Here is a 25903-nt window from a genome sequence, read left to right as displayed (position 1 = left end):
AGGGCTTCAGAGCGCAGGCCGATTTTATTACCGACACACAGACTTGCACTGCCGATTTTGAGCCGACCCCCAAGAAAAACCAAAGTCTGAACGAGCCCGAAAACCAAAATAAAAGATGAATACCTACTTTGAACAACAGCAGCCAGTAAAGTCCAGTCCCCACAGTCACAGCGAAGAACACATCGGCCAGAACTCCAGCATAAAAAATTAGAAACTGAGTCGCAGTCTAGGAATCGAAAAGGACAGAGAAAGAATTAAAACACACATGTATAAAATGGGTCGATAGCTCAATGTTTGGCTTTTGGACAACAGTCGTCACTCAAGAAAAAAGTCAGTGTATAGTCAAAGGCCCAGATCCATCAAGACTGACAAACGTCATGCAGGTCTTCATGAGGGGGCATGGTGGGGTGCAAAGCTCCTGATTCATTAAGAGTATCACACCTCTTAATGAATCAGATGAGGCATGAAGTGACATGCACCTCCGTGTATGCCTCGCCACAAAGCTTACTCTAGTCCCTGATGTGTAAAATTTGTAGTATAGCGAACGCCGCCCCAGCTCTGCCCATTTTATCGAAGGTGGGGAAAAATGGCATGAGAAGGGCAAAAGTTGCAAAATTTTAGTGCAAAATTTTAGCGCAGCCTCCAGTTGTGTCAAAATTTTGTGATTTTTAAAAGCTTTCTACACCAGAATACTTGGGCAAATCCTTTGCTTAATCTGGCCTAGGCCATGTACCCGTGATCAGTATTTTGTGAGTTTTTGATATTGCAGGTTTTTTTGTATCATTTTTGCATCAATTAGTTAAATTACATTGTGTTTTTATTGCATTTTTAGCGTTTTTTTTTTTTAACAATAATTTTTCTTAAGTCGCTTGACTTCAACCCCAAAGAAAATGTTTGGTGGGATTTGAAGAAGGCGGCTGCAGCGGAAATAATCCAAGAACTGGAGGTAAAGACTCCTCAGGAATCTCTTATGGATAATTGCAAAAAGCAGAACGTTTGTACATTTTGCTAATAAATCTAATTTTCAATGGACATTGATTCATTTTGATTACAACTATTGGTCGGAATAGACGAAGTGTCTAAATCTTTGCTACTATATACAGTAACCACAAGTGTATGAAGTGTATGAAATTCCAGATTATGAAACCAAACTTATTATTTTGCACTTATTACCTGCAGGTCAATTACTTGACTACTGATTCGCCTTTTCCAGGCTGCAGTTTTCAGAAGGGACCACAATACAGCCAGACCACCCAGCACCCCCAACGCCACCTGTGAAATTACGGCCAATTATAACATGCGTCAAAATGGGTGAAAGACACCAGAGAAATCTAAAAACTGATCACTTACATCTGCCTGGATGAGGGAGTCTGACTGGTTCATTTCATACTGTACTGAAAAAGAAACCTGGAACAAGAAAAGCATCCTGTAAATGGCATGATCCTCATAACTTGTAGAACTACAACCCTCAACGTGTCAGCCGTCAAGGTACGACGGGTGCTCTACAAAGACAAAAGCTGGGGACTCACAGATTGGGTCTCATCAAGCTCTGGTCATATTGGGGTCGTGGTTTTCATTTTTTTACGTGATCCATACAGAATATGATGTGTCCTATAAACACTCATGCATCTTGAGATTTACAAAGCCTAACTCATTTTCTGTAAGGAAATATAGGAATTTGACATATTCTCTTTTCCATTCGATCTATGGCACCATGTGATTAATAACTGACTAGTTGAATCCTTCTAAGCCCAATGTAGAAACAGGAGGTCAATTTTCCCTGCGTGAGTCATCACTGCAAAAGTCCCTGGCAGGGGGAGGTGCGAAGCAGCTGGGTCAGGAATTGAAGTGGGAGATGACTCACACAGCGAGAAGTGACTTCCTGTTTCTACATAGAGCAGAAAAAAGAGAAGAATTAGCTGGGTAGAAAGGCAAAATGAGCAATTGTCAGTGCACAGTGCTGTATAATATGATTATTGTAATATATTAAGAGGATAAACATTTTGATTGAGGAGTGCTTTTTTCAATGCGGACTGTACCTGCACAATCTGGTTCTCTGGGTTCTGCACTGGTACATCTGTGTATTCAACAATCATCAGCGGAGGGTAGATTGTTCCTCTGTGAGCTTCCGGTACAAGGCTGATACTAAGGATGATAGATTTAGTTTAATATATGTAAAATCAGTGTTATGGACAGTTTAAAATACATATTTTGCCTTTATCATCATTTTAGCTAGAGACGTAGATACTGTTCCATCTTAGCTGGGCAGACCAGAATCACATGTAATAAATCATAACGTACAGCAGATTAATAATTCGTTCTCAAGTGGCGAGATAATCAGGACAACATTGCATTGCAGTCTTAAAGGGGCTGACCGGTGAAAACAAGTTACCATCTATCCACTAGATAGGATATAACTTGCTGACTGGTGGGGGTCCGATTGCTGGAATCTGTACTGTTTGGTAGAAAGGGGCCCTTTCATCCCCGACAAATAAAACCACCTGAAATTGGATTGGCATCCTTCATTTTTTCTCCATGGCAGCACAAAATAAGCCATTTGTTTCTCCATTCATTCCCAAATGGGCTATCAAGAGCTGCATTCGTTTGATTCAACGGCCCTATAAAAACATTAATGGCGCGGCGATTGGGCTTCTGATCTGATGCGCCATTTTGTAACAGGGATAAAACTGCCCCTAAGATAAAACTCCCTGTTCCAACAATCGGTGCAGATCTCATCGGATACGTGGTGACTTGTTTCCACCTGACAATCCCTGTTATTATGGGCCAAATTTATTACAGTGGCTTATAATTATAATGTCCTTTAGACAGTCTAGTGTGAGATGACAACACCTATTAGCTGGTGCAAGTTGCTGACACAATTAGCTATGCATACCCCCCATAGTATTAAACTGCATCCACATCTAGCACAGGGAAAATTAAAGGGGTTTTCCCCACAAACAAAGTTAATTTCAATCAACATTTTAATCAATGCATCTTGGAATCAGGGGCATAACTACCACGGTCGCAGCAGGGGCCCGGCAGGTCAGAGGCACGCCGACACCAGCAAAAAGGTAAAATCTGTTGCCATGCAGGCAACATACAGACCTGCCCTCCACCTGACCTGCCGGGCGCACACATCAGCTCAGCAGCCGACACCTGAACTGTTAGAAAGCAAGAGCTGAAGGACCTGTGGTGACGTCATCATTATCACAGGTCCTTCATCATTTATCAGCTCCGCCTCCTGATCACATGACGAGGACATCACCACAAGTCTTTCAGCTCTCAGCAGCAGCTCTGTCCTGGTTGTGTGCAGCTCATGTTCTCTGGCATCAGCCAGCAGCAGATTTCCAATTCCATTCCGGTGAGATGTGGAGTCAGATGGGGCAGAATGTGGAGGCAGATGGGGCAGAATGTGGAGGCAGATGGGGCAGAATGTGGAGGCAGATGGGGTAGGATCATGGGCAGGATGTGGATTTGGGTGGAAAATATTTTGGTGGGGGGGCATTTGAAAGTTCGCACCCGGGCCCATAACTTTGTAGTTACGCTACTGCTTGGAATAATAATAATTTCCACAATTGGAAGTGTTTAAAAAATGTTCCTGTGCTGAGATAATCTTATAAATGTGTAGCGGCTGTGTCTGACCGTGCAGGAACATGGTCTGATCATATCACATCTCCTGGGCAGGGGAGGTCGGCGCTCGGCAAGTCAGCAATTCTGCTACATACAGGAGATCTGATCATCGCCACCCATCATCATGGGTTATGGTAGCTTCTAGTCTCCCATGGAGACTATTGAAGCATGCCAAAAGTAAAAAAAAAAAGAGTTTTTTTTATAAATATAAAAAAACCCATAAGTTCAAATTGTATCGTTAAAAATGTCAGCTCGGCGTGCAAAAATTAAGCCCTCACCCAACCCGAGATCACAAAAAATGGACACGCTATGGGTATCAGAAAATGGCGCGTGTCTTTTATTTTTTAAACAAACTTTGGAATTTTTTTTCAACACTTAGGTAATAAATAACCTAGACATGTTTGGTGTCTGTGAACTCGTAATGACCTGGAGAATCATAATGGCAGGTCAGTTTTAGCATTTAGTGAACATACTAAAAAAAACAAAACAAAAAAACAATTGTGAAATTGAACTTTTTTGCAATTTCACCGCACTTGCAATTTTTTATCCCCCGTTTTCCAGTACACAATATGGTAAAACCAATGGTGTTGTTCAAAAGTACAACTCGTCCCACAAAAAACAAGCCCTCACATGACCATATGGATAGAAAAATGAAAAAAAGTTATGGCTCTGGGAAGAATGGGAGCAAAACATGAAAACGACAAAAAGAAAATATTCCTGGTGGTCTAGAGCAGTAAAGGGGCTAGTGTTAGAAATCCTAGAAGGGTTGTGTCACGGATCCTTACTCCGTGGTGTAACTAATTCGTCACATGACTTGGGGTTGTGCCTGCAAGGGTTAATCTATCTCCCCACTCTCAGTCCATCATTCAACCTCTGTCCTATGCTGTAATGGGAGCATAAATCACACACCGACCCAGGCCACACACCCGCTCATACACGCTGCCACCACTCACCGAATACACGGGCGATGAGTCCCAGAAATAATAATAATATTGCCTACCACTCATAAGGCTCACACACCTTAGGCTATGGATTCTTTTAGAACATTCAAGGTTCAACTTGTTAAAGTTTTATACTTTAATAACAAAAGGTTCAGTGCTTACAGTAAGAAAATGTATAAAAATATGATAATAAAAAGACATACAACTTATGCAAAACAGTATAAAATAACAGGAGAAACTTACAGAAAACATCTAACTGGTAGTTTGCTTCCTGCTCCCTGAGGGGGGGTGAATATGGAGTTGGTGGAACACATCAGCTTCTCAGGCTGCCCTCACATGTGAACACGTCTCTCTGTATACAGGTCCTTCTCAAAAAATTAGCATATAGTGTTAAATTTCATTATTTACCATAATGTAATGATTACAATTAAACTTTCATATATTATAGATTCATTATCCACCAACTGAAATTTGTCAGGTCTTTTATTGTTTTAATACTGATGATTTTGGCCTACAACTCCTGATAACCCAAAAAACCTGTCTCAATAAATTAGCATATTTCAACCGTCCAATCAAATAAAAGTGTTTTTTAATAACAAACAAAAAACCCATCAAATAATAATGTTCAGTTATGCACTCAATACTTGGTCGGGAATCCTTTGGCAGAAATGACTGCTTCAATGCGGCGTGGCATGGAGGCAATCAGCCTGTGACACTGCTGAGATGTTATGGAGGCCCAGGATGCTTCAATAGCGGCCTTAAGCTCATCCAGAGTGTTGGGTCTTGCGTCTCTCAACTTTCTCTTCACAATATCCCACAGATTCTCTATGGGGTTCAGGTCAGGAGAGTTGGCAGGCCAATTGAGCACAGTAATACCATGGTCAGTAAACCATTTACCAGTGGTTTTGGCACTGTGAGCAGGTGCCAGGAAGCATGAAGTGCTCCAAAATCTCCTGATAGCTAGCTGCATTGACCCTGCCCTTGATGAAACACAGTGGACCAACACCAGCAGCTGACATGGCACCCCACACCATCACTGACTGGGTACTTGACACTGGACTTCAGGCATTTTGGCATTTCCTTCTCCCCAGTCTTCCTCCAGACTCTGGCACCTTGATTTCCGAATGACATGCAAAATTTGCTTTCATCAGAAAAAAGTACTTGGGACCACTTAGCAACAGTCCAGTGCTGCTTCTCTGTAGCCCAGGTCAGGCGCTTCTGCCGCTGTTTATGGTTCAAAAGTGGCTTTACCTGGGGAATGCGGCACCTGTAGCCCATTTCCTGCACACGCCTGTGCACGGTGGCTCTGGATGTTTCCACACCAGACTCAGTCCACTGCTTCCTCAGGTTCCCCAAGGTCTGGAATCGGTCCTTCTCCACAATCTTCCTCAGGGTCCGGTCACCTCTTCTCGTTGTACAGCGTTTTCTGCCACATTGTCTCCTTCCAACAGACTTACCATTGAGGTGCCTTGATACAGCACTCTGGGAACAGCCTATTTGTTGAGAAATTTCTTTCTGGGTCTTACCCTCTTGCTTGAGGGTGTCAATGATGGCCTTCTTGACATCTGTCAGGTCGCTAGTCTTACCCATGATGGGGGTTTTGAGTAATGAACCAGGCAGGGAGTTTTTAAAAGCCTCAGGTATCTTTTGCATGTGTTTAGAGTTAATTAGTTGATTCAGAAGATTAGGGTAATAGGTCGTTTAGAGAACCTTTTCTTGATATGCTAATTTATTGAGACAGGTTTTTTGGGTTATCAGGAGTTGTAGGCCAAAATCATCAGTATTAAAACAATAAAAGACCTGACAAATTTCAGTTGGTGGATAATGAATCTATAATATATGAAAGTTTAATTGTAATCATTACATTATGGTAAATAATGAAATTTAACACTATATGCTAATTTTTTGAGAAGGACCTGTACAGCCCTAATTTATAGCTTTGGTCGGGAGGTCAGGTTTCTAGACCAGCCCCTCAGGTTAACATCATAACTGCTTGTTTTTGATTGGACCACGGCCGCACCTCCAATGAATATATTATTTTTCTCTTGAGATTCTTTGTGTAAACGTTCTTACAGAGATACTATCAGGCCGTAATTAACCTCTCTCTTCCAAGAGCTAGGAGGTGTCAAATGTTACCTTACTTCTTGGCTTCCAGCAGGACCCCCTGGTGAGATTGGGGACAGAGTCTACTCCTCCCAGGAAAATACATATTAACACCTGGGTGCGGCATGCAGCTTTCAAGACAGATGTTACATTATTGCCGGTGACACAATAAATCTATACATAGTCCACTGCACACACACGTGTATATATATATATATATATATATATATATATATATATATATATATATATATATATATATATACACACACACACATATTTCACCACCGGTTGAATCTCAATATCCCTTGTGGGCCCTGGTGGTCTAGGGCAGTAAAAGGGCTAACGTAAAAATCCCTGGTGATGATACGCTTCTTCAGAAACCAAATGTGTTGCTTTAGGATCCTGGATTGGGAGGCAGCGATACTGTGGACTAGTCGAGTCACTTATCTCTCAGTTCTCCTGCATATAACAAGAAGCGGAATATTGATCCAATACATGAATGCAGGGAGGCATACAGAGGACTGTGCAGCCGTAACTGTACAGTTTCCTCTATGATTGGGCAGAGCAATCAGGAGTACCCGGCTGCATACTCATCTGTCAGCAGTTTATCTACTATAAAGCAAAGGACTGAGCATGCTGAAATCCAACATGCCCAATCCTTTTTTTCTCCACAATATCTGGCATCATGAAGCCATATACATTAGACTAATGGACGATTCTGCTAGTAAAAGGCGCGTTCAGTCTAGTTTGATCTGAAGTCTATAGACAGCTTTAAGCACACGGTCTTCTTGGCAGATATCGCAGATAAGTTTCTTATTTCCTTGAGTCGTGAGTATAGGACAGTAGTAAGATACACGGCCTAATCATCTCTAATGCTTCCATCCGCGTCATTCTCCGGACAGGAATTTTCATTGTGAGCAGGTTACTGGTACATGGTATTCCTTTACCTGATTGTGATTTTGCTGGCGATTCGGAGGACATGGGGCACACTGCTCAGTGTGTTTTCTCTCCCACTCAGCGAGTCAACCAAGAGTATGCGACGCGTCAGGATCCAATTGTTAATGTTCTTTCCTTGGAGAAGAAAAGTTACAGACAGGATAAGCAGAGATGGAGTCACACTGTTAACTCGTGCTACGTCTAAGAACCACAATTGGCCTGAAATGCGTCACCGGCGAATCTATTTCTTTTGGGATTGTTTCTGAAGCCGTCTGGATGTTTTAATTGAACAACAATAAAGTTGATTTTTTTTTTAAAGGGAATATGTCCCCAGGTTTTTGCCATCTATTCTGGGTGCAGCATAATGTAGGGGCAGAGACCCCGATTCCAGTGATGTGTCACTTACTGCGATGCTTATTGTGGTTTTGATAAAATCAATGTTTTATCAGCTGATGATTATCACTAGAAGACTGGGCAACCTACTGCCATGTAGTCCTCCATATTCATGTGCTCTGTATAACCCTGCCCACCACCACTGATTATCAGCTTTCTGCCTATGCACAGTGTACACAGAAAGCTGCCAATTAGTGGTATGGGCTGGGTTATACAGAGCTCAGCATTCAAAGAACTGCTAGATCTGCAGCCAAGAAAATTGTGATTATGTCAAAACTGCAGCAAGCAGCCCAGTAAGTGACACATTGCTGGAATCAGGGTCTCTGTCTCTACATTATGCTGCTCTTAGATGAAGTAGCAAAAAACCTGGTGACAGATTCTCTTTATTGGGTCTTTTCTGGATGCTGGCAGATTACACCTTCTTTTTTTCTGCTGATATCAAGTGCAAGTTAACTGCTGTGCAGCCAATGGATGAGCTGATCTACTGCATTTTTTATGTTTATTGTTAACAAGTTATGGAAATGCTTGTGGAAAATCTGCAGAACAATACAATAGTAGTGAATTTCATTATTATTATGGATTAGTTGCAGATTTTCCCCAGTGAGTTCAAGCGGGAAGTCATAATCTGCATCAAACCATAACTGTTCTAGATTTTTACTGTGGATTCCCTGTGGATCATCAGCAAAGTTTGCAAGTATTGAAAAAAAAAAAAAACATTTTCAACAAAGTATTTAAAAAAAAACCTGGCCTCTTAAATTGGACATGATTTTACACAAAAACTCCCAAAAATGGGCTGGACAAAATTGTTGGCACTTTTCCAAAATTGTGGGCAAACAACTTTGGTCCAACAATGTGATGCTTGTTCAAACTCACCTCTGGCAAGTAACAGGTGTGGAGAAGACGGAGCACTTAATTTCCCCATCTGCTCCCCCTTCTCTGTGTCCGCAGTAATCGGACTGCATTCGGATGACATCCAAGTGCAGTCCAATGTTTCAGGCGCACCCATAGATCAACACTGCCCCATTACAGCATTACACTGGGCTGAGTGCTATCCTATAAAACATCGTAGCACTCGGCCATGTTATTCGCTTGTGTGAGTGAGCCCTAATCAGAAAAACTGCACCGTTTTTCTCGGATGGAGAGAGAATGGTCATGTGCTCCTACCCTTATAGTAACTACTGCTATCAAATATGAAAATCTTGGGCAGACTTTGTTGGATTTCCTCTGTTATTTCTAGTAGAAATGTATGAATAAATTAACGATTAGTGTGACATTTCCTGCTGTGGACAGAGCTTTTCTCTATTTCAGAACTGATCAGACAGTATCAAAATGTGAGAAACACTCCACAGAATAGAGGCACAGTAATGCCCGGTGATCACTGTGTAAATTTACAGAGGAATTAAAGGGGATCTGTCAGGTCCAAATCCAATAACGCAGTCAGCCTTCAGATACAGTCAGGGCCAAAAGTGTTGGCACCCATGAAATTGCTCCAGAAAATGAAGTATTTCTTGCAGAAAATGATTGCAATTACAGATGTTTTGTTATACACATGTGTATTTCCTTTATGTGTATTGGAAGAACACAAAAAAATATTTTAGGAGTCTTGCGTGAAATTAAGTCCAATTTTGCCTTACAGTTGGAAAAATAAGTGTTTGATACACTGCCGATTTTTGCAAGTTCTCCCACCTACAAAGAATGGAGAGGTCTGTAATTTTTATTGTAGGTACACTTCACCTGTAAGAGACAGAATCTAAAAATAAAATTCAGAATAATCATATTGTATGATTTTCACATAATGAATCTGCAGACTCTCCAGGTCACCCTGTGCTCTCTACGTGAGCTGGAAATCTCTTTTAGGCCGGTTTCACACGTCCTGATATTCCCGGTACGGGTAAACACGGTACCAGAGATATCAGTGTCCGTCTGTGTACTAGGTGCGGCACACGTGTGGCATCCATGTGCCGCATCAGGACCATAAGGACGGCCGCCGGGGAAGCAGCGCTACAGTAAGCGCTGTTCCCCTGTGTGTGGTGCTGAAACCGGCTGTCATCCCTTCTCCCCTGCTCGACCGGCGATCAGGGGAGAATGAATGAATGAAATGCAGCGGGCACAGGCTCAGTAACTAACGCTGACGTCACTGAGTCTGTGCTCGCTCGCATGAACTCCTGTAACCTCAGAACACTGTGGGAGAATGCAAGTGATGAGGTCACTGTGACAGAGCTTGAACTGCATGTAATACATGCGCCTTTTCTGGGCAGCTGCGGGCTGCTGTTTTTAAGCTGGGGGGGCCCATATCCATGGCCCCTTACCAGCCTGAGAATAGCAGCCGGCACCTGTGAGTTTTGTCTGGTTGGTTAATAAACTAGGGGGGGCCCCACGTCGGGTTTAACATTCATTCATTGTCTCCTGCTCGCACTGCTGCCGGCAAACCAGGGGACAATGGATGAAATCCGCGTTCAGCACCACACGCAGGGGAACAGCGCTTAGAGTAGCGCTGCTTCCCCGGCGGCCGTCCGTGCACACGGAGGACAATTTCTGCGTGTTTTGCACACAGACACACGGTCCGTCAAAACACGCTGACATGTGCATAGACCCATTCATTTGAATGGGTCTACGTGTGTCAGTGTCTCCGGTACATGAGAAAACTGTCAAGACACGTACCGGAGGCACTGACGTGTGAAACCGGCCTTACAATGTAAGTCTATGGAGTCTTGTTCTGACGCTCCATAGACTTATTGTTATATTAGATTATAAAGCCACTTCTGGGTCACACAGAGGGCAATGGGATCTATAGAATCTGAAGAGTGGAACCGCAACTGGATAACGGAGAAGACAGCGTTAGGGGAGTATATTATAACACAATACACTATACACAGTGGGTACGGAAAGTATTCAGACCCCTTTAAATTTTTCACTCTTTGTTTCATTACAGCCAAATATTTCTACATTTCTGTTTTTCAGTCAAGATGGGGTGCAGTGTACATTAATGAGAAAAAAATGAACTTTTTGGAATTTACCAAATGGCTGCAATGAAACAAAGAGTAAAAATGTAAAGGGTCTGAATACTCTCCGTACCCACTGTACACATATACACAGATTTAGTGAAAAAAACTTCATGGGTGGGTTTTTGTAAGCACTGGAAACCCCTTCTGATACGGTCCAGAACAAAATAAAAAACCCATGTCACTTCTTGGCTGTGTTACATAGACAATGTAACGTCACCGCTGCAGCCAATCAGCAGCCTTTACAAATCCATCAAAGTGAATTTTTCTCATTTTATTGTGCACAGAAATGCTTTTAAGTTGGTGATGTTCAGTAGTGAACAACCTACAAAGCCATCAGTAACCTTTCTACTCCGTATATTTCCAAATAATCTCACAGTATCTTCCCCCAAGTAATCTCCGATCCTCCCAAGACCTCCTACTCTCCTCCACGCTTATTCGCTCCTCACCCAACCGCCTCCAAGATTTCTCCCGAGTATCCCCCATCCTCTGGAATTCTGTGCCCTAACACATCTGGTTATCATCACATTTGGATCCTTCAGATGGAACCCGAAAACCCATCTCATCAAGAATATTTACAACCTGCAATGACCACGTGGCCAACTCAACACTATCGGAGCTACTGCAACCCCCAACATACTGTCTCCTTCCCCATAATCCTGTAGAATGTAAGCCCACAAGGGCAGGGTCCTCGCCCCTCTGTACCAGTCTACCATTGTTAGTTTGTCTACAGTAAGTGATATTTGTATTTTGATGTAACCCCTCCTCATGTACAGCACCATGGCATCAATGGTGCTATATAAATAATAATAAATAATAACTCCTTTAACCCCTTTCTGACCTCGGACGGGATAGTACGTCCGAGATCAGAAGCCCCGCTTTGATGCGGGCTCCGGCGGTGAGCCCGCATCAAAGCCGGGACATGTCAGCTGTTTTGAACAGCTGACATGTGCCCGTAATAGGCGCGGGCAGAATCGTGATCTGCCCGCGCCTATTAACTAGTTAAATGCCGCTGTCAAACGCAGACAGCGGCATTTAACTACCGCATCCGGCCGGGCGGCCGGAAATGATCGCATCGCCGACCCCCGTCACATGATCGGAGGTCGGCGATGCTTCAGAATAGTAACCATAGAGGTCCTTGAGACCTCTATGGTTACTGATCCCCGGCAGCTGTGAGCGCCACCCTGTGGTCGACGCTCACAGCACACCTGCATTTCTGCTACATAGCAGCGAACATCAGATCGCTGCTATGTAGCAGAGCCGATCGAGTGGTTCCTGCTTCTAGCCTCCTATGGAGGCTATTGAAGCATGGCAAAAGTAAAAAAAAAAAAGTAAAAAAAAATGTGAAAAAAATAAAAAAAATATAAAAGTTTAAATCACCCCCCTTTCGCCCCAATCAAAACAAATCAATAAAAAAAAAAAATCAAACCTACACATATTTGGTATCGCCGCGTTCAGAATCGCCCGATCTATCAATTAAAAAACAAGCATTAACCTGATCGCTAAAGGCGTAGCGAGAAAAAAATTAGAAACGCCAGAATTACGTTTTTTGGTCGCTGCGACATTGCATTAAAATGCAATAACGGGTGATCAAAAGAACGTATCTGCACCAAAATGCTATCAATAAAAACGCCAGCTTGGCACGCAAAAAATAAGCCCTCAACTGACCCCAGATCATGAAAAATGGAGACACTACGAGTATCGGAAAATGGCGCATTTTTATTTTTTTTTTTGGCAAAGTTTGGAATTTTTTTTCACCACTTAGATCAAAAATAACCTAGTCATGTTAGGGGTCTATGAACTCATACTGACCTGAAGAATCATAATGGCAGGTCAGTTTTAGCATTTAGTGAACCTAGCAAAATAGCCAAGCAAAAAACAAGTGTGGGATTGCACTTTTTTGCAATTTCACCGCACTTGGAATTTTTTTTCCGTTTTCTAGTACATGACATGCCAAAACCAATGATGTCGTTCAAAAGTACAACTCGTCCCGCAAAAAATAAGCCCTCACATGGCCAAATTGACGGAAAAATAAAAAAGTTACGGCTCTGGGAAGGAGGGGAGCGAAAAACGAACACGGAAAAACGGAAAATCCCAAGGTCATGAAGGGGTTAAATCCACTGTATATGTAAAAGTACTGTAGCTTAAAACTTACCTAAATTGACAAATTGGTCATTGTGCTGCAGGTTTCGGTTTAATACAGGTACAGGCCAGATATTCTGCTGCCCATCGATCCCCCCATAGGTTATATACACATCGAAGAACATGGGTTCAGGGTGATCACGCAGAAGCTTGGAGATGGAGAGTTTACACTGCATAAAAGTGAGGAAATACGTTATTTTTACTATAGTTATAGAGAGTGAAACTTCTGTCATACATTTATACCCAAGGACCTCTAAATAGCTCGCTGCCCATTCATATGTAGGTAAAGAGAATCCATTATTCTAGCATTTTGAGAAAATGTATGCAACAGATGCGAAATGTATCCTCAGGATCTAGAGACATCTAACATTTCTACACTGTCACCAGATATCATAATTACAAAGAGCTTTGGATTTTTTATCTAATTTGTCACTTCGCCTTCCCTAAATTGTTGCAGTTATTTGCCAGAATATTACATTTTCTAGGTAACTGGATGACGGAACAAAGAACATAACCTGAGAGCATCAGAAAACAATGTGAAAAGCACCTAGATAAGACCACCACTTTCACTGATGGAGACCATAATGGATTTTCCTTGCTTTCAAACTCCCAGAAGCGCGATGGCGCTAATGAGACTGCGATTCTGTGTGATTTTGGTATCGTACAATTCTTACATTTTGTTCATAGGTTGTTCCGAAAAGAAATGCAGCGTCCAAGCGTTTGTCAGTGTCGGGACAAAGCTGCAAAGAAATCGAGAGAATAAAAATAAACATATACGTTTCACGTACAGAAAATACAATACCTGTATAATGTTATATTAAAGGGAACCTTCAGCAGGTTTTTGTACCATCCAACAAACACTATGTCAGGTCATTTTAATGGAGATTAAATCTATATCTCATTTTTTTGTGATCCCTGCTTCCAAAGTAATCCCTTATCCAACTGTTATGTAAACGAGGCACAAGTGCACTTACAGCGCTCTCTTCTCTTTCCATCTCTCCCTGCCCACCGCTGTCCAAAGCTCTCCGAGTGACCCACCTCTCCATCCAAAATCTGATGCAGGTGCCGTCGTTCCCAGCCGATGACGCAGCGAGATCAGGACTATGCTCTGAGATGATGACTGGCGCAGGGAGTGACGGTGCCCTTGCAAATTTTCAGATGAAGAGTCGGGTCACTCAGACACTATTTATTTGCTTGTTTACTGCAGGGTATTTTCTCATTTTGCTTTTTTCTTAGGTTTTGTCTGTTAGGCGGCCACAGTGTGAACGTGTACCTATACAAGAGTGACCGGTCAGTCCGGGAGCTTGTGACAGTAGCAGGTTGGGAAATATAGAAATAAGAGGGAGAGCTGTAAATATGCCTAATTTGCATGACAATTGAATAAAGGACTACTTTGAAATGAAAACAAGGTTTACAAAAAGAAGAAGGTATAGATATAATCTGCATTACAGTGGCCTAACAGATGTGTTTGGTTTATTGTACACAAATCTGCTAAATGCTCCCTTTAAATAGTTTTGTTATTTTTGTATGTATATATAATTTGCGAATCATGTATTCAATGAGTGTCCAATCAGCAATGTTAATTTCATCTGTATACACATAAGTCTACTGACTGGAAAGGTTAATATAAGACGGCATTAACAATAATGAATCATGCAAAAAAATTTAAAAAAATGTAAGTAATCGAATGAGAAAAAACATCATAGCGCCAAAGACATAATAATAGGGGATTGTGAGCCCCAATGGGGACAGTGATGATGTCTATATTAATGGCGCTATATAAGTGAGCCACATAAATAAATAGTTTTCAAGCCTTTATTTACTATACCAGGTACAACTATCAGGTCATTAACAGGGAAAAATAGTCCAGTGCTAAACTAATTAAAGCGGCTGGCCACTACGAGACAACGGCGCCTTAAAAGCCAATCTGCCCATTAGTAAATGAAAACATGTAGCTCCCGAGCCGGCATGGATCCTGTGATGTTGGCACTGTGTCCCCTCGTGAGGACCACCCCTTTAAAGGCTATGTGCAGGCTGGCAACTATTTTTTATTATTGCATTTAAAATTACAATGAACAAAAAAAAAAGTCTTGCCTGCAGCTCCCATGCTGACTTATACGTTTCCATAGTTACAGACTACAAACAAGCGAAGAACAAACTGATCCTGTTGTCATATTATCTGGCCCTCGTTTACCTGTAACAGGCCTCTATTTAATGACCTCCATCCACCGAACCGCCCGCGAGCATCATATACAGCTGCTAACAGTTTAATATTTGTGTTTCGTGACTGGAAAATAAAAATGGGTTAATCTCAATATCAGAGATGTCAAGAAAGAAAACACAATGTATATTGTTAAGAGACACCAAACCTAAAGTCTAACTTAGGCAAAAAAATGTTCCATCTTGTTTCATAATGCACCCCATCCTCAACCACTTCTCTGGCTGCAAAAGTAAAGCAGACACATCAGTGCGGCCCCCCCATCAGTGCGGCCCCCCATCAGTGCGGCCCTTCCATCAGTGCGGCCCCCATCAGTAATGCCCCCCACCAGTAATGCCCCTTCTGTGCCAGAAAACAATACATTACATAGAGGGGAGTTACTGTATATTTCTACTATTACAGTTCATTTTGATAATTCTGGAATTATTATTTTTTTAACTATTCTGGCCTACTTTTATTCTTCATAAAATCTGTACACTGGTAAGAGATTTCCGCTGAATATAAGGGAGCTTACATACTGCGTTTTGACACCCATTCGATGGTCCCGCAAAACGGGATTCAGCGTATGCACCGACGGGGCCGTAGACTGTAATGGTGCCAACAGAGCAAATGCGCGCTCGGCCGTGCATCATTTTGGGGTGCGTACGCCTACTGGAGGCGAAACACTCAGAGTAGTAGGCTGAGTGTTATCTCCAGACACAGTCTACTACATACACCCAAAAATGATGTACGACGTTCGCTCCGTCAGGCACCATTATAGACTATGGCCCCAACGGTGCATAAGCCTGAATCCAATATGGCGGGAGGTTTGGGCGTAAACCCTGACGGGACCAACTAACGGGTGTCTGAATACTATGTGAAAGTGGCCTGACCTCTTCCTGACATACATGCGGGTACACGGTGCTGGCAAAAGAGCAACGCTGGTGCCAACTATGTTATACAAACAAAGAAAAGGCTTTCTGAAAAAGTGAAGAAGGAGGAAAAAAAAACCAAAGCACCAGAAGAGATTAAAATGGAGGACCTTTTGTTAATGTACGCAATCAATATTAGATTGGCTTGTGTCGGACTCCTGGCACCCCGCCATCTAGCTGTATGAAGGTGTGACAGTGTTCCAGTGAGCATTATGTCCCCTTCCTCTATTACCTGGCACAGCGCCGCACTTTTAATAATGTCGATGTCTGGTGTTACAATTCACAACAGCTTTGTCCATAGAGATGAAGTGAAAAAGTTGGAGCTGTAATTCCAGACGCAGCCACGGTAAAAGGACGGCGCTGTGGTGGTAAGGAATGAAAGGGATGTGTTCCTGGTCTGCTGTCCTTTACACAGCCGGTCAGTGGGAGTGCAGGAAGGCGGACCCCATCAATCGAATATACTAAGCGTACACCTATATAACCCCGTTAATAAATCCGACAGGCCATTTCCTCTCTTTATCCACGCCGGTATGGCCAGTTATACGATTAGTTTTTCTCACCTGGTCATTTAGCTTAAAGCTGAAGTTTTCTGGAAAGGGAAAGGCAGTAAGGACCCGGGCGGCTAACCCTGGCTGGTCATCATAGTACAACCAGGGGATATTGGTTCTCCTGTGAAACGCAGGAAGAATCTAAATTAGAAGGACATTCACTACATTGTGTCTGGCTCATGATGCCTTATAGGTTATAGTTTATGGGTTTTTTTGTTTTATACCAGAAAGAAATGGAGTGAACAACTCCGAGCGCAGCCGTATTGGTGAATATGTATCGGAAAAGACCGCAGGCGTCAGCGCTCTGGGGGCCTGTAGAATGCATGTTCATCACACACATGTTCCCTAATGCTTGACATGCCGTCTGATTGGAGTCCTGCTACAAAACGGACATGAAAAGAGAAGAACAATTAACAATGGCGCATTTGTTTAATGTATAGGTTCAATCCTTACAGATTTGCCGCTGATTAGTAGCAGTAAAGTTTTGAAGCTAATACTGCAGGGATACATATGCAGAAACCTATTGTGCTCCCTCTAGTGGCAGCTGCAGAGCGTTACCATGCTAGCTTTTAATTGGTGTGTCCACTTCTACACAATCCTTGCTTAAGGGGAAACTGTCAGTACAATCATCCCTCCTAAGCCGTCTATATGGGCATGAAAGTCATAGGATACTGAATAAAATGATACCTTGCTATCTGTGATCATATGTCTTATTTCATAGAAATCCACATTTTTCTTTATATGTAAAGGAGCTATTAAGATCTATGGGCCGGACATAGATCTCCCTGAGAATCTGCCTCCAGATCTTATATTAAATGAGAGGAAGCGTTACCAGCGTGAGACATGTAGATCAGGAGAGCAGTCTCTCAGTCATTGCTTGTCTAACACTGGTAATGATCGCTTTCATTTATAATAAGCTCTGGAGGCAGATTCTCAGGAAGATCTAGGTCCCGCCCATAGATCTTAACAGTGCATTTGCATATTACGAAAAATATGGGTTTCTATATCATAAGACGTCAGATCACAGATATCAAGGTATCATTTTTTTCAGCGCCCTATGTCCTTCATGCCCATATACACGGCTTAGGAGGGATGATTGTACTGACAGGCACTAGTGATGAGCAAATGTGCTTGGATAATGCGTTAGTATTTTTGTCGTGCTCGAAAAATATGTTTGAGTCCAAACAGCTGCATTTCTCACAACTGTTAGACAGCCGCAGCGCATGCAGGAATTGCCTAACAGACAGACAATCCCTGCATGTGTTGCCTGTTGAGCTGTGACACTATTGTATTACATGACCGCTGCAGCCAATCAGCAACTGCTGATCAGCTTCAGCTCATCAATATCCATTAGATCAGAAGACCGGTCTAACAAAAGAATATGCAGCCGCTGACTGAATGTTGGAGCGCAAACATCTATACTGTAAAATATATTGCTAGCCACATAAAATGTAAGACATTACAGTATTCTGTGCATTTGTACTGTAAATCTTACCAGACAAGCTGCCGCCGATGCCTGCAAGTGCACGGAAAGCCATTCAGATCGTAATAATACTCCCTGGAAACACAAACATACAAGCAGAAGTTTGGGTTCACGTTCTTCACATCATGTATGAAGTCAATTCTGACAAATACTTACCAGCTGCCCAAATCGAATAGTCGAAACAACTCTGGACAAGACGTGACCTGCTCCATTAATACATATGCCACCAGCCTAGGAAAATAGAGCACCCTTTAATATGCCTAGTAGATTAAGCCTTAAGCCACATTTCAATTCTATAAATGATACTTAAAGGGATTGTCCTCTACTCGGACCACCTCTTCTCAAGCATTATATTTTCCCCATGTAAAATAACAACAGCTATGCTTACCTCCAGTCTATACTCGCCTCCGGTGTGAGTGCCGTTCCAGGGATATCAGCGCCTGTGCCCCCGGGGCTTGCCTGACATAATGCAGCCAATCAGCAGTCGCTTCAATCCCTCTTCCGTTAGACGCAACAGACACCCAGAAGAAGTGAGAGTGTGCTGCTGCTTGATGTCCTCCGGGGGTCAGTTATGTCCAAAGGAGGTGAGAATGCAGTGTCTGCTCAATGGCTGCAGGGTTCACATGACACAAAAATGTCATGTGATCCCCAGGGGAAAAGGCGCTGACAGTGTTGGAACGGCGCCCACACCGGAGTGGAGCATATACTATGATAATATACTATATAATATAATAATATACTATATTCGCACAGAAGTGAGCAGGCGCACCGGAACAGCCGTAATAACACACGCAAGGTAGAATAAGATTGAGAAGAAACCCTATGTAGATATAGGATATGGAAATAAATAATTCTGAGAATTCTTAATTTCTCCGGTGTTTCTGTGTGAGGTTATTCTGCTTTCCAGACGAGTAGGAAAACCTACGAGATCCAAAAACGCTAACATTAAATCCGCTAATAATCTGTCACAGTAAAAAAAAATATCAATGCCAAAAAAATTAAAAGGAGGCTTATAAATATGTATAAATTTGTATGCTGTTAGGATAAAAATCTTAAAGGTTCGAAACACGTAAACACTTCCAAGTGAAACATGTCTTTTTTTTTTATATTTTTTGCCTATTGGACTTAATTTAACTCATGTGTTCTTTTATTCTATTGTTTTTTTTTTTTATTAAATACTATTGCTTTTATTTGGGATCTACAAATGCTAGATCCTCTACTGTTTTTTAAGGATGTGCTCCTGGATTTATGCATTTTGTATATGTAAAAGTCCTAGCGCACATGCCAAAGGGGCCCATGTCTTTTTGGCTTTCGTCTGGTCTGAATAGTGACGTAGGCTATGCGTTTCCACCCTGCAAGAACCAGTAAAAATGAACGAACATGTTTTTAATTTTTTTACAAGTCTGTCAGTGACGGATGACAACATTAGACAGCCGTCAGAACCTCTGTTTAACATACAAGTCGAGAACTTTTTTCAGCATATACAATAAATGGAGGCCATAAAAAGCCGTGTGAATATAGTATAACAATAGTATTTTAAAACAAGTTACCAATGTATTTGGGGGGTTGCAGTTGCAAGAGTTGGTCTTATTGATGAACGTCTCATGACATCTCTCGCACCTACGATGATAACATAACACAATTTTGTAAACCTCAATATTACAGGGTCCACGAGAAGACTGAATACATGGATAAAATACAGGTCGGCATTAAGCACAAATTCATTATGTTCTTGGATATAATGGCTGAATAAAACTGCTTTATAGGTAAAAAAATAAATAAATCAAGCGTGCACACAGATGGGCAAGAAGGTGTCTAGATGGTTATGGGCCTTATTCAGATGTTTGCTTTTAATGTGTGTGACCTGTCCATCTATGCCGCTGTCCAGATCTCTGATCTTTAATGCGGACTGTGTCTGCAAATAATCACGTCTGTTCTTACTCCGAGTCTTGGATCAAAATTACCTATACAAGTTTATGGGACTGAAAATCAAGGACCGCATACGGAGGCCATCCATGCACATACCCTGTGCTGTCCATTTTTAACATTTAAGTTTGTAGGAAAAACCTTGAGATCTTTTTTTCCAGCATAAGCCAAAAATTACTGATGGTAAAAAATGAACAGAATGACCAAACAGTGATAAAAATCGGATCCAAGCCACTGGTCTGTTTTTTTCCAAGTAGGACAAAGTAAAACGAACGTCTGAATGAGGCCTAAAACCATAGCTGTGTAAGCTATTAGATTTATACAGAGACTCTTGGAGATTATTTTAATGGTCTTCAGGTCACTCTTGATTTATTTTTGCAGCAGAGAAACATTAGGGTATGTGCACATGCTGTTTTTTTTTCCAGGTGGATTTTGCCTGGGATGCAACTCAAACAGCACTCAATAAGTGTAAAATGTCAGGGAGAACACCAAAGAGATCACACACAGCCCACTGCTGCCACCAGATTGTCAGGGAAAGCACAGGAGAGATCACACAGGTCCCATCGCTGCCATCAATTTGTTAGAACATGCAACTCTGCTGCCTCCAATCGTCAGGACAATTACACAATTGACTGACGAGTGATGGACGAGGCCATGGTAGCTTCCACTACTAGGCAAGTTATTGGGGAACTTACAGTAACCGTATGGTATATACACCTCCGATTCCAACGCTTGGAATATACAGTGGCTTGCAGAAGTATTCATCCCTTTTGGCTTTTAACCTATTTTCTTACATTATAACCTGTGTTTAAAAATTTTGGTAATCCGATTTGTGTGTGATACATCAGCACTAAATAGTCTAAGTTGGTAAAGTGAGAAAAACATAGGCATAAATTACATGTATGGGATCAAACAACTAAATATTGGCTTGGGCATATGTATAAACACCTCTAGCTATGAAGCCCCTAAAAAGTTCTGGTGCAATCAATTACCTTCATAAGTCACATCCTTAGTGAGCGGACACCCACCTGTGTACAATCTACGTGTCTCAAGGTCTGTCAGAATATACACACCTTTCCTGAAAGGAAACAGAGGCTGCAACAGTATTAAAAATTACACTATTTTAGAAACTAGAGCCCTCAGGGAACTTATCTAGATGTGTACTGAGCACCTTGAAACCCCCAGGTGCTTCACAAAAAATTATAACATTGAGCCTTGAAAATATAAAAAATTTAATTTTTCCCACAAAAATGTATTTTTAGCCCCACAATTTTGCATTTTCATAAGGGTAACAAGAAACTGCACTATATAATTTTTTGTGCAATTTCTCCTGAGAGCACCAATACCCAATATGTGTAGGAAAACTACTTTTGAGGCACAGTGCAAAGTTCAGAAGGGAAGAAGCGCCATATTGAAGTTCAGAGGGTGGCATATCATATTGGCAGAGCCCCTGAGGTGCCAGACCAGCAGAATCCCCCATGAGTGACCCTACTTTACAAACTACATTTCTCAATGAATTCATCTAGGGGTGCATTGATCATATGGACACCACAGGTGTGTCACAGAGTTTTATACCATTGGGTAGAAAAGATAAGATAATTACCGTATATACTCGAGTATAAGCCGAGATTTTCAGCCCAAATTTTTGGGCTGAAAGTGCCCCTCTCGGCTTATACTCGAGTCATGATCGGCGGCAGGGTCAGCGGGTGAGGGGGAGAGAGGACTGTCGCATACTCACCTAGTCCCGGCGCTCCTGGCGCTCCCCCTGCCCGTCCCACGGTCTTCGGTGCCGCAGCTCGTCCCCTGTTCAGTGGTCACGTGGGACCGCTCATTAAAGTTATGAATATGGACTCCACTCCCATAGGGGCGGAGCCGCATATTCATTCCTCTAATCAGCGGTGACCGCTGACAGAGGAAGAGGCTGCGGCACCCGGAGACCAGCTGTCCGGGATAAGGAGCCAGGGACGCCGGGAGCAGGTGAGTATTACATAGTTACCTGTCCCCGTTCCACACGCCGGGCGCGGCTCCGTCTTCCCGTCCTCTTGCTCTGACTGTTCAGGTCAGAGGGCGCGATGACGTACTAGTGTGCGCGCCGCCCTCTGCCTGAACAGTCAGTGCAGAGAGACGCCGAGACGGGACGCTGAGGAGCTGCAAGCAAGAGAGGTGAGTATGTGGTTTTGTTTTTTTTATTGCAGCAGCAGCAGCAGCATTATAGATGGGGCACAGCTTTCTATGGCACATCTATGGGGCCGTAATGAACGGTGCAGAGCATTATATATGGCACAGCTTTCTATGGCACATCTATGGGACCATAATGAACGGTGCAGAGCATTATATGTGGCACAGCTTTATATGGAGCATCTATGGGGCCATAATGAACGGTATGGAGCATCTATTTTTATTTTTGAAATTCACCGGTAGCTGCTGTATTTTCCACTCTAGGCTTATACTCGAGTCAATAAGTTTTCCCAGTTTTTTGTGGCAAAATTAGGGGGGTCGGCTTATACTCGAGTATATACGGTACATTTTTACCACCAAGATTTTGTGTTAGCTCCAGATTTTACATTTTCACACTGGGAAATGGGTAAAAAAAGGCCCCAAAATTTGTCCCACAATTTCTGCTGAATGTAGAAATACCCCATATGTGGCTGTACAGTATTGTTTTTTGCCTCCTCGAGCGCAGAATCCCCCCTCAAGTGACCCCATTTTGGAAATTATACCCTTTTGGGAATATATCTACAGAGGTAGTGACGATTTTGACTCCATGGGTGTGTTCCAGAAACAAGCAGCAGTGGATGTTGCTGAATGAAAATTATTTTATAGAAAAATTATTATTTCTGCATCACTTTATTCTGAGAGCTTTTTTATTTTGGCACTGATGGACTTGTATGGTGGCTTGACTTTTGTTCTTAATTTGCTTTTTTTTTTAATAAATATATATATATATATATATATATATATATATATATATATATATATATATAATATTTTTACAATTTTTTGATAACTTTTTTGCATTGTCCCACTATGACACATCATCTTTACACTGACAGAGCATCAGAGCAGCGTCTGACAGGCAGGTAGGAGGCATGTCAGCTTCTGCTCTGTGCAGGCTCTCACAGGCCCCGTGGCCATCTTGTGGCCTGGGGTCACCATAGAGACCATCAGCACGACGCGATCACTCCCTCTGCGATGTTCCTTGATGTCGCTGTCACTATTGACAGAGGCATCAGAGGGGTTAAACACCTGGGATTAGAAGGTTTAAACACAGAGAGTTTACACCTGCACCCAATTGCGGCAGTGCTCAGTGTGAGCCCGCGCAATCGACAAGAAGTATATATACGGCGGTTTGCAGGAATGCAACTCTCGCAGCGTAGTACATATACGGCACATGTCGGGAAGTGGTTAAGCAAGAGGCACCACTAACCAAACAACACCATGAAGACCAAGGATATCTCCAAACAACTTAGGGACAAAGACGTTGAGAAGTACAAGTCAGGGTTGGGTTATAAAAAATAAAAAAATATCCCAATCTCTGATAATCCCCTGGAGCACAATCAAATCCATTATCATCAAATGGAAAGAACATGGTACCACAACAAACCTGCCAAGAGAGATCAGCAAACCAAAACTCTCAGCCCGGGCAAGGAGGGCATTAATCAGAGAGGCAGCACAGAGACCAAAGGTAACCCTGAAGAGCTGCAGAGTTCACAAGCAGAGACTGGAGTATCTGTCCATATGACCACAATAAGTCTCAAACTCCATAGAGTTGGGCTTTATGGATGAGTGTTAGAAAAAATCCTTTACTAACACACAAAAGAGGGATTTTTGGATCTTCCGTAAAAGGCTCCAAGAAAGAGATTTTACGGTAAGAACCAAAAATCCCTTTTTCTTTCTCGCTTCATTGGAGGACACAGGTAACCATGGGACGTGCAAAACCAGTCCCAAGGGCGGGATAATATGGAAAGAGAGTTAGGTCGGCCAGTGCGAAACCGCCGCCTGCAGTATCTTCCTACCCAGGCCTGCATCCGCAGAAGCCTGAGTATGCACCTTGTAGAATTTTACAAAGGTGTGGATGGAGGACCACGTTGCGGCCTTGCAAACCTGCGAGGCCGAAGCTTGGTGACGAACTGCCCAGGAAGCTCCTACAGCCCGGGTAGAGTGAGCCCTCACCCCAGGGGGAGGCTGTTTGTTTTGAACACGGTATGCCTCCAGGACTGCCGAACGGATCCACCGAGCAATTGTGGATTTTGAGGCGGGGAGCCCCTTCCGAGACGACAAACAGAGGATCAGACTGACGAAAAGGAGCAGTTCTGGAAAGATAGACTCGGATAGCCCTGACCACATCCAAATTGTGGAGAGATTTCTCCAAAGGATGAACTGGAGAAGGGCACAGCGAAGGAAGGACGATGTCTTCATTGATGTGAAAAGCCGAAACCACCTTCGGCAGAAAGGAAGGAACAGGCCGAAGGACAACTTTGTCCTGGTGTAGGATAAGGAAGGGAGAACGACAGGACAATGCCGCCAACTCAGAAAATCTCCTGATCGACGTGATGGCGACCAAGAAAGAAGCGGGAAAGAAATGTCCCGAATCGGTTCAAAAGGCGCGCACTGGAGCAAGCCGAGCTAGGTCTCTTTGAAAAAGAATTAACAGAGCCGAGACTTGACCCTTTAACGTGCTCAGAGAGAGGCTCGAATCGAGACCCGATTGAAGAAAGCCAAGAAGTGAAAGCAGGGAAAAAAAACATAGGATACAGACTGTTGTCGTCGCACCATCGAAAAAAGGCCTTCTAACACCTTCCAACACCTATGGTAGATACGGGAAGATGCCGGCTTCCTAGCCCTTATCATGGTCTGTATGACACGTTGAGAAAAATCTGCATCCTTTAGGACCGCGGCCTCAACGGCCATACCATTAAATTCAGAGACCGAGAATTCGGGTGGAAGAGGGGACCTTGCGATAGAAGATCCGTACGGTCTGGAAGTCTCCAGGGGACGTCCGATAACATGTTCACTAGCTCCGCATACCAGGCCCTGCGTGGCCAATCTGGAGCTACTAAGAGAACAGGAACTCCCTCTGACTTTATCTTTTTGGCGACCCTTGGAAGCAAGGGGAGAGGAGGGAACAGTTAAGGCATCTGAAACTGGGCCCACGAAATCACGAGGGCGTCGCAGACGACGGCCATCGGATCCCGAGATCTGGATATGTACTGGGGAACCTTGCGGTTTGTTCGGGAGGCCATGAGGTCGACATCCGGCAAGCCCCACCTTTGACAAATCTGGTCGAAGACAGAGGGGAGAAGAGCCCACTCGCCTGACATGAGCCCCTGACGGCTGAGGAAGTCGGCTTCCCAATTGTCCACCCCTGGGATGTGGACAGCTGAAATGGAGGGGACATGGTTCTCTGCCCACCGTAGAATTTTTGCCACTTCCCTCATGACCTGCGTTCTGCGAGTCCCTCCCTGGTGGTTTATCTAAGCCACAGCTGTGGCATTGTCTGACTGAATGCGGACTGGTTTTCCCGAGAGGAGGGACTGCCAGCGGAGGAGGGCTAGGAAGATAGCCCTGATCTCCAAAAGATTGATCGGGAGACGTGCCTCTTCAGCAGTCCAGTGACCGTGGGCTGTGAGGCGGAGAAAGACAGCACCCCACCCCTGGAGACTGGCG

General features: G+C 43.1%; 1 protein-coding gene across 4 annotated transcripts in view; it reads right to left on the bottom strand.

The window, feature by feature from the left end:
* Positions 1 to 25903, bottom strand: part of TMEM67 (transmembrane protein 67) — a 75870-nt gene that overhangs the window by 37186 nt on the left and 12781 nt on the right. For 2 of the 4 annotated variants that reach the window (XM_077270855.1, XM_077270856.1), the window contains exons 5-17: positions 19861 to 19930; positions 18467 to 18541; positions 18323 to 18385; positions 17052 to 17206; positions 16840 to 16948; positions 15345 to 15437; positions 13825 to 13890; positions 13164 to 13320; positions 7625 to 7748; positions 2040 to 2145; positions 1351 to 1407; positions 1174 to 1272; positions 128 to 226 (exon numbers count right to left, since the gene is read on the bottom strand). In XM_077270855.1, the coding sequence (XP_077126970.1) occupies positions 128 to 226; positions 1174 to 1272; positions 1351 to 1407; positions 2040 to 2145; positions 7625 to 7748; positions 13164 to 13320; positions 13825 to 13890; positions 15345 to 15437; positions 16840 to 16948; positions 17052 to 17206; positions 18323 to 18385; positions 18467 to 18541; positions 19861 to 19930 (1273 nt within the window). The remainder of the gene's footprint in view (positions 1 to 127; positions 227 to 1173; positions 1273 to 1350; positions 1408 to 2039; positions 2146 to 7624; positions 7749 to 13163; positions 13321 to 13824; positions 13891 to 15344; positions 15438 to 16839; positions 16949 to 17051; positions 17207 to 18322; positions 18386 to 18466; positions 18542 to 19860; positions 19931 to 25903) is intronic. The other 2 variants (XM_077270857.1, XM_077270858.1) reach the window with 1 other exon arrangement.

This window comes from Ranitomeya variabilis, chromosome 6 (assembly GCF_051348905.1).
Source record: "Ranitomeya variabilis isolate aRanVar5 chromosome 6, aRanVar5.hap1, whole genome shotgun sequence".
Classification (NCBI taxonomy): Eukaryota; Metazoa; Chordata; class Amphibia; order Anura; family Dendrobatidae; genus Ranitomeya; species Ranitomeya variabilis.
This window is presented reverse-complemented; position numbering and strand designations above follow the sequence as displayed.